Genomic DNA, 16,725 nt, shown 5'->3' on the forward strand with positions numbered 1-16,725 from the left:
AGCATCCTTTGTCTACTCATACGGCTGCAATATCTTTCACCCACAATGTCTTCTTCGTTTTCACCTGGAGTCCCCTTTCTGTCCCAGGAGGTGGCCCAGACACACATTCCGCTCCGCCTCTGGGCTCCCTTGGCCCCCAGCTGTAGCGGTTTCTCAGTCCTGCTGTGACTCTGGTGACTTGATGAGGGGAGGGTGTGGGACGGTGTCCTGTGGCAGGCCCCCCTGCTGGGCCTTGGCCGGTGTCTCTCGTGGTGGGACTGGGTTGTGTGTCTTTAGCAGGAGGACCGCGGAGGAAGGGCCCTTCAGGTCACTCCCACAGGGTGCGAGCTCTCAGTGCAACTTGTCGCTGCTGGTGTGGACTTGAGCCCCTGGCCGAGGGGGCGTCGCCCAGGGGTCTCCACTGCCAATGCCTCTCCCCCGTTCACGCCGGGCTCTCGGGGGGAGCCGCCCGCACGGCCCGCACTTCGGGGGCTGCGCTCCCACCTGCTGAGGGCACAGCACCCCCATGGTGTCCTTGGAATTTTTCTGTGTGGGAGATTTGTCTCTTCTCCCTTGGTGAATTACTCACTCAGTCATGTATTTATGTTAACATGGACCCGTGGGAATCTGATTCTTGAAGAGAACCCCTACCGTGTCCTGGCAGCTCCCAGGGCTGCAGCTTGGCAGGGGGCGGGGGCGTCCCCAGTTGGCTCTGTGTCCTCTCAATGTCCCCTCATCCCTATGGCTTTGGTGGATGTTTTGAAATAAAAATAATTCAGGTGACAAAATGAGACGTGGAGCTCTCCTGAAAGGCAGCCATTTTTAACCTTGAAAAAAGTTTTTTTTGGGGGGAGGTGATTAGGTTTATTTATTTATTTGCTTTTTTAATGGAGGCACTGGGGATTGAACACAGGACCTCGTGCATGCCAAGCACGCGCTCTATCCCTGAGCTAGACTCCCCACACCGTGGGAAATATCTATTTCTGGTTCTATACATTCCAGACAGCGCCTCGCGGGCCTGCTCTCCTAGCTGAGGAAGCAGCCTCAGCAGTCCTGCGCTCTCCTCTCCCGGCTCCCTCGTCTTCCACCCTCATCAGGGTGCCCGAGGGGGAGGCCTGCCCTGCCCGCCTCCTCCCTGCTCCCCCGGTGCCAGGGCGAGGAGGACTTCTGTTAACAACCTCAGCACAGTGGTCCCCAGCTGCACCCCAGGAAGACTTCTCCAGGAGGGGAGAGGCAGGGTTGTCGGAAGGAAGTTGATTTCTCCCTAAGACTGACTTGCCAGGGGTGGTTTCTCTCACGCCCCTCCCACCACCTCCTCCCCCCACCCTTCCCCACAGGATGCCGCGGGGCTTTGCTCTGGGCTCTGCAGACCTCCGGAAGCTTGCCCAAGGCACCATTTGGAATGTGGTGGGTTTTGCTGAGAATGAGAATGTTTTGGGAACTGATAAATCCTTCCTTAAGTCAGAGAAATTCTAACTCTTCAAGTTTAACTTGAAGAGACACCTAGTCAACTGTCAGCTGGTTTGGCGTTCTAAAGTTTTGGTGAAAGATCACCATGTAATTTTTGGCTTGTAACTCCCAGCTTCAGAGAACTGAGCGGCAAGGGCTCCTAACAGCCACACAGGCCCACGGGGCTTTCTGTTCTCGCCTGTTTACTTCTGTGACCAAGGCTCCCCAGGATCTGCAGCTGCAGGAAGGAAAGCTATAAACTGAATGAGGTTGTGCCTTGTCTCACTCTCAGTGACTAATTACCAACACTTGAGATTTGTAATTTTGCTGAGTTGGGAAATGCTGATCATCAGAACGGCAAGCCCATCAGAAAAAAATGTTGCAAGAGCCTTGGGTCTGAGGAAATGCTGTCATTACATTTAAACGTGCATCCACATCCTCTGCCAGAGAAAAGTGATAGGATGGTCAATAACAGACTTACAAAACCAAAAAGATGTGACGTTATGGTGTATTTATAAGGAGAAAGTGAGATTGAAATACAGGTTCAAGAAGAAAAATGAAGATACAAAATTTCCTGTTAAAGAAGGGTAACTATTAACGCGCATTTTAACTGGACGATGAGTGTATCAGATCGCTTTGGTGCTTAGTCGCGCTGTGTGCATTTCAAAGTGTTACAATGTTTGGCTGAAAAGATAATACAGTTTGCCAGAAATAACATCCTTTACAACTGTTTGCATTGGTGATGCAAAACTTAGATGTCTGCTTGACATGTGGAAGGAAGAGTTTTTCAAAATGTGTTCAGGGAACAGGAACGAAAAAGTTTCATGATTATTGCTTTAAAACCTGGACTGCTTTTTCAGGGCGTGGAAGCTGAGAGTGGGGCAGGGCAGTGGAGCAGACCTGCAAGTCGCCCAGGTTTCTTTCCCATTTCCCACTTCTGTTTTCCTTGGACCCCCAACCCTGACTTGGGACTCCTTGGACTTCCCCTGGGCAGACTGCACCCCCACCCCCGGAACCTTCACAAAGGCAAGTTCCTTTATAGTGATGCTGTCAAAAGGTTAGGCCTCAGGTCTCTCCCTTGAATGGGGTCTTCTGAGTAATGGAACCTGGTGGGAGTCGTAGGGGTTCCACGTGGGAAGGGAAAACAGGTGCAGTCAAGAACATTTCTACAGCAGCAATGTGGATGGCCCTGGAGGTTGTCATTCTAAGTGCAGTGCAGTGAGCCAGAAAGAGAAAGAAAATACCATATGATGTCACTCATATGTACAATCTAAAAAAAGACAAATGAACTTATTTACAAGACATAAACAGACTCACAGACATAGAAAACAAACGTATGGTTACCAGGGGGGAAAAGGGGTGGGAAGGAATAAATTGGGAGTTCAAGATTTGCAGATATTAAGTAATGTATATAAAATAGATAAACAAGTTTACACTGCATGGCACAGGGAACTATAGTCAATATCTAGCAGCAACGTGTGGTTAAAAAGAATATGAAAATGATTATGTATATGTTCATGTATGATAAGCACTGTGCCGTGCACCAAAAACTGACACAGCACTGTAAACTGACTAAACTTCAATAAAAATATATTTATAAAAGGAAAGAAAAGCTTAGCTATACAGACTTTCATTTCAGTTTTTTATTCTGTGAAATATGTTCTGCTTTATGTTTGGACCTAGACTTTTCTTTGTGAATTACTTGAAATAAAAGGTGTTTCTAATACATCCAAAAAAAAAAAAAAAAAAAAAAGAAAGAAAGAAACATTTCCATGTGAACAATTTCAGGTTATTGCCTACAGAGACTTCCCGGGACTTATAACATTTATTCGTTTTGGTGAGCTTAGCAAATTGCAGGATGGTCAATACACAAAACCCCATTATATTTCCACACATTACTAATAAGCAATCAAGTGATATTTAATGATAGTAATTGTAATGGTATTAAAATACAATTATTTAGGGATATATCTGACAAAAGATGTACAAGCCCTGCACCCTGACAACTACAAGACACTGCTGAGAAAGATCAAAGAACACCAAGATGATGGATAGACACATGGCGTTCATGGACCGAAGACTCCACACCGACAGCTTCTTCAGGGAAGGCAGCTGTCCCAGTAAGGGGGCCTGGGAGGTGTGGGGTGAGAATATTCCCTGGGGGGCTTTGCAATTTGTGTCTCCCAACTAGAACACTGCTGGGACAAGTGTGGTGTTGGATGAATGCCTGTTGAATAAGTAAGAATGAGGACTGACGGTCAAACGGAAAGAAAGGCCAGCACTTCTGCATCCAGAGAGAAAGCTAAGATGAATGCCCTCCTTGGGAGCATCCTTATCCGGAAAGGAAGCAAGGACCCCAAATGAGAACAGCAGTGGCTCTTAGGGCGTGCTGAAGTGGGAGCCCCACCGTCACTGCCGTTTGGTGGAGACCCAAAGTCAGGCAGAGGAGTGGGGGACTTCCCAGTGGAAGGGGGCTCAGGTGTGCCGCGTGGAGGCCGGGCCAGGAGGATGGAGGCGGAAACTAGAAGGGCAGCGTCCTTGTGACGGGCTGCTCAGGGGACCGGTCAGGGGACGCAGACATTGGTTATGTTTGGCTTTCTCTGGGTGGTCCTGAGTTGGAGGCAGGGACAGAAATCGGGGCAGCTGTCTGTTATTGATCAGGTCTTGGCCATTTGGGGCCAAATGTTACAAGGCTGTTGAGAGACTTTCTGGACACTGGTCTGACTCCCGCAAGCCTGCCTTCCAGCAGGCGGGTCCTGCAGGGGAGGGGTGGCCCGGCTGGTGGCCGCAGGATGCTGGTCACGTCCCCGGCGGCCTGGCCCTGGCCTGACTGCCCGCAGCCTCACTGTGTTCAAGGCAGAGCAGTCAGTCCCCAGGTAGAATCACAGTGACAAAGAGTCACCCGCCAGGCCCGCCTTCCGCCCGCGCACTTTCTGGGCAATGCCCGCACGTCGCGAGCTCACCTGCACGTCTCCTCCGCCCCTCCCCAGGCTCTCGCCCCGCCCCCGCCCTGGCCCCGCCTGCGCACGCACCCCCCCCATGTCCCTCCCCGCGCACGCGCGCTCCGCTTGGCAGGCATCGCCTCCACCAGTCCCCTGCCCCGCGCACGCGTCGCACGCGTCGCACGCGCCCCGCGCCCTCGCAGGCCCCGCCCCGCGGCCAATGGGCGGCGCCGCCGCTTATCCGCCGCTTATCCGCCGTGCGTCGGCCGCCGGCGTCAGTCAGTGCGGGCCGCGGGCTGACGGCTGGAGCTGCTGGCCCGGCGCTCGCGCTCCTTGTCTCCTGCGGCTCCGGGTCCCGATCGCCTCGGAGCCCCCGCCGACCCCGACCGCCGCCCCGGCCCCACCTCGACACCATGTCCCGCAGCGAGACCCCCGGGCTGCAGGAGGAGAGCCTGCACGGTGAGCGGGGGAGGGGGCGGTGCGCGGAACCCCGGAGGCCGCGGAGCGGGGCGAGGGCTTGGCGGCTGCAGCCACCTCGCGGGGTGGTCGGCGGGTCGGCTGCGGGACCCCGACCCGAGCCCGTGCGGGGTCTGGTCTGAGCAGTGCAGCCCGGTGCGGGTGCCGGCGGGCATACGCTGGAGCGCGGGCCGGGTTCGCGGGCTGGGTGCTAAGGCGCCCGCGCCGTGTTCGGGTGACTGTCGGGAGGACAGGGGCTCTGGGGGGTTACTCCGTGTCTGTGCCGGGTAACGTCTTTGAACGTTCACGGTCTCTCGTCCGGGAGCCTCGTCCCAGAGCCGCGCTCCGGGTTGACGTGCGGGCTGGAATCCCAGGACCCCGCGGCCGCCGCCGTCCGCGTGCGGACCCCCGGCCCCTCGCGGAAGCCGGGGCTCGGCGGGCGGCCTGGAGCCCCGCCGCGGGGCCGCCTCCCGGGACCTCTCCTCCGGCCCGGCGGCGCCGACCTTTGTCTTCCCCGAAGCGAGAGCTCAGCGGGCAACAGGAGCTCGTAAGTAAGTTTTGGAGAGGACCCGTGAAGCCTGCGGGAGTGAATTTTTAAGTTTCATAAATATAAAAAAACCCCCTAATATCTGAATTTGAGCTGCTAATTTTTCTTATTTCTTAAAACAAGATTTTCCTAGGCAAAAAAAATTTTAAAAATCCTGTAATTCTCTTTAGGTCTCGACATTGACGACTCTTTGAAATAAAAGGATTGAGTGTCCGTCTTTTCTAACAGGGGCTGCTTTGTGAACGGCCTGACGGTCACTCCTGTTACCCGACTGCTTAGTGTTTTATCTGGTGGCTCAGGTCTGCGTCTGGGCGAGCGCTGAGTGACCTGCGCCTCCGTTCCTTGATTGACAAGCCAGACTGCTGAGTCACTGGCAATGCGGAATGCCAGCTCATGAGTTAAAAGATTTGTTTTTCTGTTTTGTTTACTCTATAAAAAGACAGTTACACGCTGAGTTGTCAAGGCTTGGGGCCCTTCTCTCCAGGGTACGTGCTGCGGGGCACCAATCGGCCCCGGCCCAGGTGGGCGGAGTCGCCCGAGTCACGTGGGCCTCGGTCTGCCCCAGAAACGTGAGTCCTGCCGATTGGTGGCTGAGGTGGCCCTTGTGCTCCCCTCTGTTTTGATTTGATTACCCCTTGTTTACCTCCGGGGAACCGGGGACCGGAACCCTGGGAGCTGAGCTCCGCTGCGCGGTCCTCGGAGCAAGAGTTTTCTCGCGTTCACGGCTGTTGTTTGCTCCGCCCCACCTCCCTCGTCCCTTCTAGTTAAAGCTGTTGACTTCCTTCCCGCAGATAAACAGCCCGGGCTAGTGTGCGGGGGGAGATGGTTCTGTGCCACTGTGTCAGCATCATGGGGCGGGTGGGAGGCTGCCTTCCAGGAGAAGCCCTCCCCGCTCTTCTGGGGAGGGACAGGGCAGTGCGCCGCCGCCCGTGACCCTGAGGCAGCCCCGCCTGCGCTTACGCCGCGTGCAGCGGTCAGATGGCGGTTGTCACAGACAGCCCACCGTGGCCCAAGGTGCACGAGGAGGAAGATAGCTGGCAGGTCTTGTATCCTGCAGCTTGAGAAGGGGTTTCGGACAACTAGATCCCAGCGAGCCCCAAAGCGTCACAGCTGGTCAGTGAGGCTCAGGGGTGAGGGGAAAATGAGGCAGGCAGGCAGCAGCAGTTAAGGAGAAATTGGGGCTTCTGGTGAGAGCTGGTGGGCTTCTTGGAGCCTGAGTGACGGGTGCATCAGACAGGTGGCAGAGGGTTACCAAGCTCCTGTCAGGCTCCAGGAACCTGAACGCTACCGGATTGACTTTCTGTTCAAAATCCCTTGTCAGTCACACCTCCTGTCCCACCTGACTTGAGGAGCTTTTAAAAACAGTTGTCTTCAGCCCCCCTCTCCCAGGGAGGAAGCCCTCTGGCTTGGGTGGGAGTTCCTCCAGGCTTTCCGGAGATGTCCTGTGACTAATAGGTCGTTGGTTGGGAAGCCTGTCCCTCCCCTAGCAGGGTCCAACCCTAGCTGCCAGCAGCACCTTAGAGCTTTTCCGAATGAACGCCCCAGGGTCCCACCGCAACATTCCCAGTCTGGATTTTCAGACCCGTGAGTGAGACTGGTGGAGACCAGGGGCAGGCACCACAGGTGACATGGCCAGGGCTGAGGCCTGCTACCCCAGACAGGGTGGTGCTCTGTCAGCTGAGGCTGGAGAGAGCAGTATTTGCCCTGGGACAGAGCGGGCCTTGGGGCTGGGGCTGGGGCTGGTCCCTGGAGTCTCACAGTGGAGGTGGGGACTTAGAAAAGCTGGCGAGCACAGGAGATTTTTTTTTAGAACAAAATAAATGGAGAGTAAGAAATGGGTTAACTCAAGTTTAAAGCTTGTCAGTTTTCCTGTAAAACAACAACATTGGTGGGGCCCAGGCTTTCCACCCGTCTGTCTGCCTTGCTCCCGGGCCCTGTGTCTTGTTAGCGTAAATTACCGGGCGGTGTGGGCAGGGACCTGCATCAGGGTGAGGCTGGCCTGGGTCGGCAACTCACCACCTGGTTTTTGTTTTCTGAGGCCTAATTATACCAGTTATTTGGGTTATTTGCGATCCTGGGGAGGTGCTGTAAGGGTGTGAGGCGTCCTGACCCCCGTCCTTCCTGCTCAGAAGGTGAGGGTCTTCAGTGCAGGGGGAAGCAGATCAACAGCCCCCCTGGGCTTCATTTTCCAGGAAGCTGCCTCCCTGACCAGCTGCTGTAGGTTAATAATAAAACCTGTCCTTTAGTAAATCATTCTTGGAATACAGCTTTTGGACTCAGCTTCTGCCGTGACAACCAGAATGGGGTTTCCCTCAAGGATGCTTGGGACTTTCTGTGAGCTCGTGTGTTTGTCTCCCTAGACTCCTCACTTGGCCCTTGTGGTATACTAAACGTACACGCTGGAACGTAATGTTACATGTCCGCTATGTCCAAATAAACACAACATATTGATTTAACCTTTGTCCCTGGCTCCTGACCCAGAGCTCAGCTCTAAAACCCTTGGAATGTCCTGAGTGAAGGGGGCAGCTTGTTACTCATTAAGAGCCCCTTTTGTAAGAAGCCCCCTTGGAAAACACTCGAGTCTGTGCTAAGGAGGTGGCTCGGGCTGGGGGGCCTGGTTAGCCGCGGGCTGGGAGCGGGAAAGACACAGGAGACAGTTACGAGGGTGGGCAGTCTGCACCCACTCCCCTCACCCACCCCCTGGAGGGGGAGGAGGCTGGAGATGGGTTTGAACGCGGTTGCTGAACCCACCGAAGCCCTGGGGGAGGGCATGGTGCCCGTCCCCCCAGCGTGCCCGTGAGCTCTTGTAGCGGGCTGTTGCTGAGTTGAGTTCTTTCTGAGAGTGGGTGCGCGTAAGCAGAGTATCTCCTGTGAGTTGTTCCAGTGAATTACTGATGCGAGCCGGGGCTGCTGGGGCCTCTGATTTCCTAAGCTGCGGGCAGAGGCGAGAGTAGCCTGGGCGTGGTGTTTGAGTTCATCTGATCAGGGCCAGTCTCCTGGGATCTGACACTAGCCCCATGTAGTGTCAAAACTGAACAGCTGGACAGCCAGTTGGTGTTGGAAAATTGGTTACTGGTGTCGCCCCACCTCCCCTGGCCCCCATTTCATGTCAGAAGTGGTGTCAGGAAAGATACTGGCCTTCAGACACCACGTGTGTCAGACCCGTAGGTGAAAGTGACCTGGGCAGCCGGGCCAGAGCCTAGAAGGAGGGAGCCGGGCCCAGAGCAGGGCCTGCGGTTCTGTCCATGCCGCGGGGCCGGAGCTGGCTGGCTGAGTGTCACCTGGCCCCACCTGGGAAGGAAGGCGGGCTAGTGAAGGACTTGCACACTTGAGCCTCTTTTGTGGCGGCGCTCCAGGGCTCGCCTGGCCCGCGTCCCCGCTGGAGTGGCCCCAGCCTTGGTGCAGCTGGGGAAGATGAGCGTCTCAGGAACGGAGTCTGCTGACAGGCAGAGGCTGAGCGGCCTGGGCTTTGTCCACTGAGTCCTGGGCTCCAAGACAGACCCTGCCTTCCTCGTGTGGGCCCGGCCAACATGAACTTGAGGCTGAAAAGTGCATTCATTTGAAAACGTGTGATCATTCTGTGAGCAGCAGCTGAGTGCAGCCTGGCAACGGGTAAACCCCAGCTCACGTCTCACTCCCGGACCTTTGCTTTGCTGCTCTCCCTGCCACTCGGGCTGGTTCTGCTGCAGGCAGCTGCCGCGTGCCAGCGGGCACAGCTCCTCCAGCCGACACGGCCCGGAGCCGCGGGGAGCTGCGGTGGGGCCCTTGCTGCCCTGCGGCCAACCTGACGGCAGCAGCAGGAGGGGGCCACCCGCCTCGGGCACGCGTTTCTAGTCGGCTGCGTGTGGTCTGCCTCTGGGCCCCTCGTCTGCGGTTCCACCACCGTGATCTTTTACCAGACAGGTGCGCTGGAGAGGCGTGGATCTCTGACACAAAGTAGCAAAACTGTCCTAGGCCCAGAGAGAGACCTGTGCTCGTGGCCAGCTCGATGTCCGCCAGGATAGGGCAGAGTGGGGAGCAGAGGCAGCCTTGCCAAAGAGCGATGCCTAGCAGGGGGTGACCTGCCCTTGCCCTGGTTCAGATCACACGTGCAGATTAAATAAATTCAGTTCACTAAACCTGTGTCTGAATGAGTGAAACAGTACAGCAGGGTGTCCTCATGGCGTCTGGTAAGGAAGAGCTGGAGAATTTGAATTAAAATCAAGACCTTCTGGGTTCCCAGAAAACACCAAGTGGAAAGGCAGTCCCCAGTGAAGTTACCTGCAACATACTCCGATGAAGAAAGGCTTGTGTCTTGAATGTTGGGCTCCATGGAGAAGATGGACTGCTCAGCAGAAAAGGAGTAGATTCAGAAAGGATGCTCTCCAGATGGCCAGGAAGCGTGTGGAAAAATGTTAAGCCTCATCAGAAATGAGAAACGCAGAGTAAACCGTGTAAGCTGCCACCACACCCCACAGGCTGGCTAAATTTAAAGGCTGAAACCAAGCGGGAGGCAACAGAAACTCCCTGGTCCTGCTGCGTCGGAAAGCAGTGATGTTTTAATGACACTGAAAGTACACCTGGGACTTCTTCGCCCGGGAGTCCCACTCCTAGGGGCGTGCTCAGAAATGAGAGCCCACGGACACCATGAGATGCTGAAGGTGTTTATACAAACACAGCAGCCTGGTCTGGACGCCATCACACACCTGAGTGGTAGAACCCGGCAGAGCCACCCAGTGGAGTCTGTACAGCGGCAACAGGATGCACTGTTTGGCCACAAGGATGGTGGCCCCTCCAGTCCAACCCCCCAGGAGTTGCTCCTGGCCCCCCGCCTGGCCTCCACTGCTCCCACGCCTGTGGGTGCTCCGCCCCAGCCTCACAGAACCTTCTATCTTCAGCACTTCAGGACCTCTGTTAGGGTTCACATCTGTCCCTCTGTCCCTCCAGTGCATCTGTCTGGTAAAAGATCACAGTGGAGGAACCTGCCAACATCCTTCTCATCTTCCAGCTCTTTTGAGAGGACCTATCAGCCCCCAAAACAGACAAAAGGCAAAAGCAGCAGCGCCCCCTCCCCTGCTGGCAGGTGCCCAGGGCTGCCCCAGCTCTGGCCCTACACTGCCGCACTCTGCCGGGCACCCGCCCTCAGGCGTCCCCTGGATGGGGGGCCCCGCCGTCACTCCTGCTCCCAGAGCCCCGGGCGGAGAGCCCGCCCGGGCAGCTGTTGTTGACTTGGTGAGTTTGTCGGGTCCAAGTGGTGGGGCTGGCAAGAGACAAAGCTCGGCCTAAAATGCTGGCTTGTAGGGTTCTGGGCGCTGGCTGCGTTTGGGGAAGCGGATGCCCGTGGAGCTGAGACCATTGTCGGGAGTTACGATGTCTGCGCGGAGTCTGACTGTCTCGGAGATGAAACTGCCAGTTTTCAGCTCGAGGAGGAGAGCTGAGGTCTGGGGCTACTTGCGGTGAAGCCTCGGTCAGGGGAACACCTGAGGGATGGTTTGCTCTGGTTAATCGCACTTAGTCAGAAGTCACCTTTGTCGTGTTCTGAGTACATTCATCTGGCTCCTGATGTAAATACATACAGAGAGGGAGTCTTAATTGAATTCTGTGGGGCCTCAGGGTCAAGATGTGATGCTGGAATGTGGAAACAGGTTGATAAGAGAGTTGAAACCTTTCTTTCATTTTTAAATCCCTTTGCCGAGGCCCCTTTTCTTGTCAAAGTTGAGTGCAGGGCACCCTGGCCACTTGGCCTCCTGGCCGAGCATCTTGCCGGAACCTAGGAGCCGCAGGCTCCCGCAGGCTTGCCCTGGTCCGCGTCCGGTCGAGGCTCCCGGGCAGCAGGCGCCACGGGTGGGCCTGAAGGCTGCTAGGGCATGATCCCCGGAGATGGCTCTTGTGAGGACCAGACTCCAGCGAGGGTAGGAAGCTGCAGCTCTGTGCTGTTTTTGTCACCATCAGGCTCCTGGGTGGAATTACACTTCGGTGGGAACGGGAACGGGAGCAGCGTTCCAGACTCTGTTTCTATTTATAACGGCGACATGGAAAAAATACTGCTGGACGCGCAGCATGAGTCTGGACGGAGCAGCTCCAAGAGCTCTCACTGTGACAGGTGGGTGTGGACTACAGGGGCTGACGGCCACACACGGCGGGGCGGTCAGCCCCTGCTGGAAATGCCTGCCTGCCAACCTCAGGTCGGGCCACGGTCCCCAGTGGGTTACCAGCCCCCCTTACACAGCGGGCCCTTTGCCCTCCGGTGGGAGGAAGAGCCCTGGCCCCCCCGCTTCTGCCTCGTCTCAGCTGAGACGGGGCTGCTGGGGCGGCAGTGCGGCCCGGCCCTGGCAGAAGGGGAGAGTGTGTCTCACCGCGAAGATGCTCCCTGCCGGGGTGGTGGGTGGCTTCTCATGATGGAGAGAAGGTTAACATGTTCTTTTTCTGTTCTTATTCGTTCCCAAGCCCACCTCGCTCACAGACTCCACAAGATATTAACAGAGCTTCTGAAACAGACACGCACAGTCTTGGAGAAAAAAACAGCTCTCAGGTAAGATGTGTAGGTGTCATGTTTGTGATCTGTTTGTACGAAGTTTTCAGTGTAATCGAGTCCAAGTGTGGAGATTGCTACCTTTTTGTAGAGTATGGGGTGGGGCACCCCCAGCACTGAGGGGACTCTGACGTGGCACCGGCTCGGGTTGGTTTAGGATGTGTAGCCAGGCCTCCTGCCTCCCGCCCCCCAGGGACACAGGGAGGGCAGGCTGGAGCAGGGGTGGGGGGGAGCTGGGAGCGGGGCGGCGGGCCTGTCAGTGGGCAGTGCACGGGAGAGCCTGACGTGACCTGGAGGCTTGGTGCTCAGGCTTTCCCAGGGAGCGCTTCCAGAACCCCAGGGGCCCCCGACGGGAAGGCCCCGGAGTGGCTGGCCTGCACCCAGATGTCCAGGGTCCACGTCCAGCTTTGGTGCACCCAGCGTTTGGCTGGTTTTGGTCCATGGTCTAGAGTATTTGCAACATTTCAAACAGGTTTTCCCCCGATTTTAGAGAAGAGTTAGATGACCAGGTACAGAACCTTTAGAAGGCAGAGCGGGAGACCACCACCCGTGATCCAGTGTTCAAGTTCTCCAGTTCCTGTAGTGAGTGTGTAACAGGTTTAATCACAGGCTGACATAAGGTTTTGGTTCTTTTCCCCTTCAAACTGCTGGCAATGCAGTCTTCTGTTTACTTAGCCACATCCCTTTTTGGGCCATTTTAAATGGTCCTGCCTGGCACTGTGGCCGGCATCTCTGGACATCTGTGTTGTAATTACTCGGCGTTGCTTCCTGGGGGCAGTGACCACAGCTCCTGGGACTCCCGGAGTCCGAGTGGGGACTCTCTCCCCGGGGGTGTGTGTGGAGTCGAGGCAGGAAGCTGGGGAGCTGAGCCCCCTCCCCACCTGGCCAGCTCCGAGCTTAGCTTGCTGCCCGGGCGGGAAGGCACTTTCTGGTGTGGATGCCACAGGGTAACCTGCTCTCACCATTCACTGCGCCACAGTCCGAGGAGGATTACATGGAGAGGAGGAGAGAAGTCGAAAGCATCCTGAAGAAGAACTCAGACTGGATTTGGGACTGGTCAAGTCGGCCAGAAAACATCCCCCCCAAGTGAGTCTGTTCCTCTGGGGCGGGGCCCCCGGGGCGCGGACCCTCCGCTGACGAGCGTCTCTCCGCCCGCAGGGAGTTCCTCTTCAAGCACCCGAAGCGCTCGGCCACGCTCAGCATGAGGAACACGAGCGTCATGAAGAAAGGAGGCATCTTCTCCGCAGAGTTTCTTAAAGTCTTTCTTCCGTCTCTCCTGCTGTCCCACCTGCTGGCCATCGGGTTGGGGTGAGTGACCCCCGGCCGGCCGGCGCATCTGGGGCCCAGCTGGGTCTCGGAGACACACCCCGGGGCCTGGACGCCGTCTGCCGGCGGAGACTGGTTTTCCGTCTCTTGACCCGGGGGCCTGGCTGGCTGCTGCGCCTGGACGCTTGTGTGCAGGTGCGGGTGGGAACCACGCCTTTCGGCTGCAGGAGGCTGGTCCCAGGCACTCGCCGCAGCTCCTTGGCTGAGCTCACTCAGCAGCAGGAGAAACCGTGCGGAACACACAGGTGCAGCTGGGGGCCAGCGCCCGGGGGGAGGCTGCGCCCCTGGTCCCGCTCTGGGTGGGCTTCTGTGGTGCAGCCCATCCACTGGGCGGGCGGTGAGATCGTCAGGACGGGCTTCCGACTTAGGCTGGTGCCGCCGGCTGGGGCTGGCGTCCCCGCACGGTCACCCCCCAGGCCCCATGAGCGTGGCACAGGGACGTCTGCTCAGTCTAGGGGCAGAAGGAGGCATGTGGGTCTCAGGTGATGCCCCGTCCTGAAGCCCGGCCCCTCGCCCGCTGGGTCCCGTCTCCCTCTTGGGGCACGGCCCGCCGAGTCAGTTCTGCTCAGCCCTTGCAGAGTCAGACTCTGCTGGCCTCACCCCGGGAGGTGGAGGTGCTGACTTCTGGAGCTTTCTGCAGAGCTGGCAGTCGGGTGCCGTGGGCCTGCCTGGTTTATAGGCCTTCATTTCAGCGTGGATTTCTGCAGCCAGCTCCCACCCAGTCTCTGCCCTTCTTGCCTCACCCCCGTCAGGATAAAGTCCACTGTCCTGCGTTCCTCTGAGGAACCCCCCCCCGCCCTCTCCCGCTCGCCCACCCTGAGGGACGCCCCAGCCCCACGTGGGCTCCTGGGGGGCAGCAGGGCAGGGGCTTCACCATTCAGCTGTGGTCTTTGTGAGGCTGGTGCTGATAAACCCGCCCCGGGGTGACTTTCTCGGGCAGCGTGATCAGTTGAGGGAGCAGCACAGGGAGCAGAGGCTTCGCAGCTTGGTTAGCAGCTCCTTGGTGCTGGCGTCCCGGCACTCCTTGCACCCCAGTTAGCGCACAGCTGGGATTTCCTAAATTACGTTACTAAATACACACTGATGAGGGCCTGCAGATGGATTCATCACAAAAGTTTTGACAGGTACGAATCAGTCCCCTTCCTGCCATCAACAAGCAAGACCCAGGCTGCTGCCCCGTCCCGGCTGTGCACACCCGCCCGAGCCGCCAGACCGCAGTAACGCCCTGCCCTTTTCTGTTAAGGATCTACATCGGAAGGCGCCTGACAACGTCCACCAGCACCTTCTGAGGAAGAGCTGGGCGCGGGATCCAGCTGCTTCGTGTGGTGGGGGTCAGACGCTGGAGTTCGCAGCATAGCTTCCAGAAGCCGCTGTCTTTGTCGCTGGGTGGCTGCACCACTGTGTCATTTCTTCTGTAAATGCTGCGTTGCTCGTTCAGTAAATAAAGACACTAAGTCCCTGCTCGCCCATAATCACACTTATGGGATCAAGTACTAAGCATGTCAGTGATTACCGTCTACTGTCACCGTCTGGTGGGAACCTTTCTTGGGGTATTACAAGTATCTACGTGTAGGTAACTTAACATACCCGGTCACAATGTATGTAGTATTTTAACAAATTATCTGCAACCTTAATCAAGTCAAACACTATTTGGAAGGAACACCGCTGCCAGGAAGGTTCATCCCGAGTAACGCTGCGGCCTCACTCGCTCCCGCAGACAACCCTCACGTGGACGCGCTGTCGGCCACAGATGCCCCTCAGCTCTGGCTGTGCTGGTGGCTCTTTGCCAGAGACGCGCGGAGCGCAGGCTGCACACACGCCTGCCCGGGCAGCGCCCTGGCGGCTGGGCCCTGCAGCACGGGGCCCTCAGCTGAGACTGTTACCTAACCGCCCGGACGGCCAGCGCCCCTTCCCCTCGTCTCTGGATTGCTGAGTTCAGTCTTCCTGTTTGTGGTCAGTTTTTGTGTGCTCATGGAATCGGCTTCATTCTAAGCTGCTCTGTGTCTACTTTGAAAGGCTGGAAATGGAAAAAAATAAATCTTTGCCAAATATTTGGTTACTGTACTTACATATGTTTTAAAACCAAACATCATATAAGCTTTTTGGTTACACCAGGCACATCACCATTGCATGGTTTGTAAAGGCTGCCCTTTGATATGCTGTATAAATGCTACTGTGTGTGTGTGTCTCACTTTTCCACACTAAATTTGGTTGTTAAAATAAACGTAACGTTCTAATTTTTAAAATCTTGGTTTCTATTTAAACAATTCCTTTAGAAGTATAGGCACTTGTGTTTGGAGGCAGCTGACTAAAGGCGTCCAGATCCTTGACGTAACTTACCCACGAGAAGGAAGCCGGAGCCCCCGACGCAGGCCGCCAGGGTCCGTCTGCGTCACAGCAGGTGTGCGTGCCGCCCGCTGTCACGGGCCCCGCTGCACCTGGCACCTCCCAGCAAGGTCAGATGTCCTCAGTGAGATCCCCTTGGAGAGCCAGCGAGTCCCCCACTGCTCGGCGACTGCGGCCAAGACAGAGGCCATGGCCTGAGTCTCTGGCCTTCATTAGAACGTGTCTTGGAGGCCATTCTGCACTGAGGTGACAGTGTTCTGTCAGGGTCACGGACAGTGACGTACAGGTCCTTCCTCACGTTTGGGAAATTCTCAGCTGTTTCTTCTGTCAATCTGCCCCATTCTCCCCTGGAAAACCAATTATTCTGAATTCTGAGTATTTATCCAAAGAATGAAAACACAAATTTGAAAACGTACACGCACCCCAGTGTTCACAGCAGCACTGTTTACAGTAGCCAGGATACGGAAGCAGCCTAAGGTCCACGGGTGAGCGAGCGGATCAAGACGTGTGTGCAGCGCGGCATTACTCAGCCGTGAAGAACACCGGTCTTGCCGTTTTAGATAAGGTGGGGGGGCCTTGCAGGTGTTACGCTGTGAAGTCAGTCAAAGACAAACACAATATGATGTCACTTATACGTGGGATCTGAAAACACAGACCCAACCAAGCTCACAGAGGACAGACCGGTGGTCGTCTGGGGCAGGTGAGGGGGTAAAAAGGCACAGACTTCTGGTCATGGAACGCGTGAGTCCTGGGATGGAACGTACGGCGTGGTGGTGAGAGGTGGTGATACTGTGCTGCGTGTTCCAAAGCTGCTAAGAGAGATCTTAAAAGTTCTCATCACAAGAGAAAACTCGTCGTGTGTGGTGGTGGATGCTAACTAGACTTGCTGTGATCGCCTCGGGACAGACGCCAAGTCACGCTGTCCACCCTACACTCACAGTGACGTCGGCCATACTGCACATTTCAGAACTTTCTAGTAAGAGCTGCAGAGCTACACTGCATTCAGATACTTAGACGTGGGAAAACAGGTTTTCCCCTGAGAGCTATTTCTTGGAAAAATTAATGTTTCCCATCCTTTATGGAACATACATCTTTAAAAGATACCCCTCTAGCCTCTATGGAGGACAGTATGGAGGTTCCTCTGATCCAGCAGTCCCACTCCTGGGCGT

At 56.3% G+C, this 16,725-nt stretch overlaps 1 protein-coding gene across 1 annotated transcript; it reads left to right on the top strand.

The window, feature by feature from the left end:
- The first annotated feature begins 4,622 nt into the window (after positions 1-4,622).
- BNIP3 (BCL2 interacting protein 3) lies at positions 4,623-15,456 on the top strand. Its single transcript, XM_074373364.1, has 6 exons — positions 4,623-4,829; positions 11,305-11,455; positions 11,800-11,884; positions 12,864-12,970; positions 13,043-13,192; positions 14,454-15,456. The coding sequence occupies exons 1-6, from the start codon at positions 4,784-4,786 to the stop codon at positions 14,497-14,499; spliced, it is 585 nt and encodes a 194-aa protein (XP_074229465.1). The 5' UTR covers positions 4,623-4,783; the 3' UTR covers positions 14,500-15,456.
- The last annotated feature ends 1,269 nt before the right edge of the window (positions 15,457-16,725 follow it).

Source organism: Camelus bactrianus, chromosome 11 (genome assembly GCF_048773025.1).
Source record: "Camelus bactrianus isolate YW-2024 breed Bactrian camel chromosome 11, ASM4877302v1, whole genome shotgun sequence".
In the NCBI taxonomy this organism is placed as follows: Eukaryota; Metazoa; Chordata; class Mammalia; order Artiodactyla; family Camelidae; genus Camelus; species Camelus bactrianus.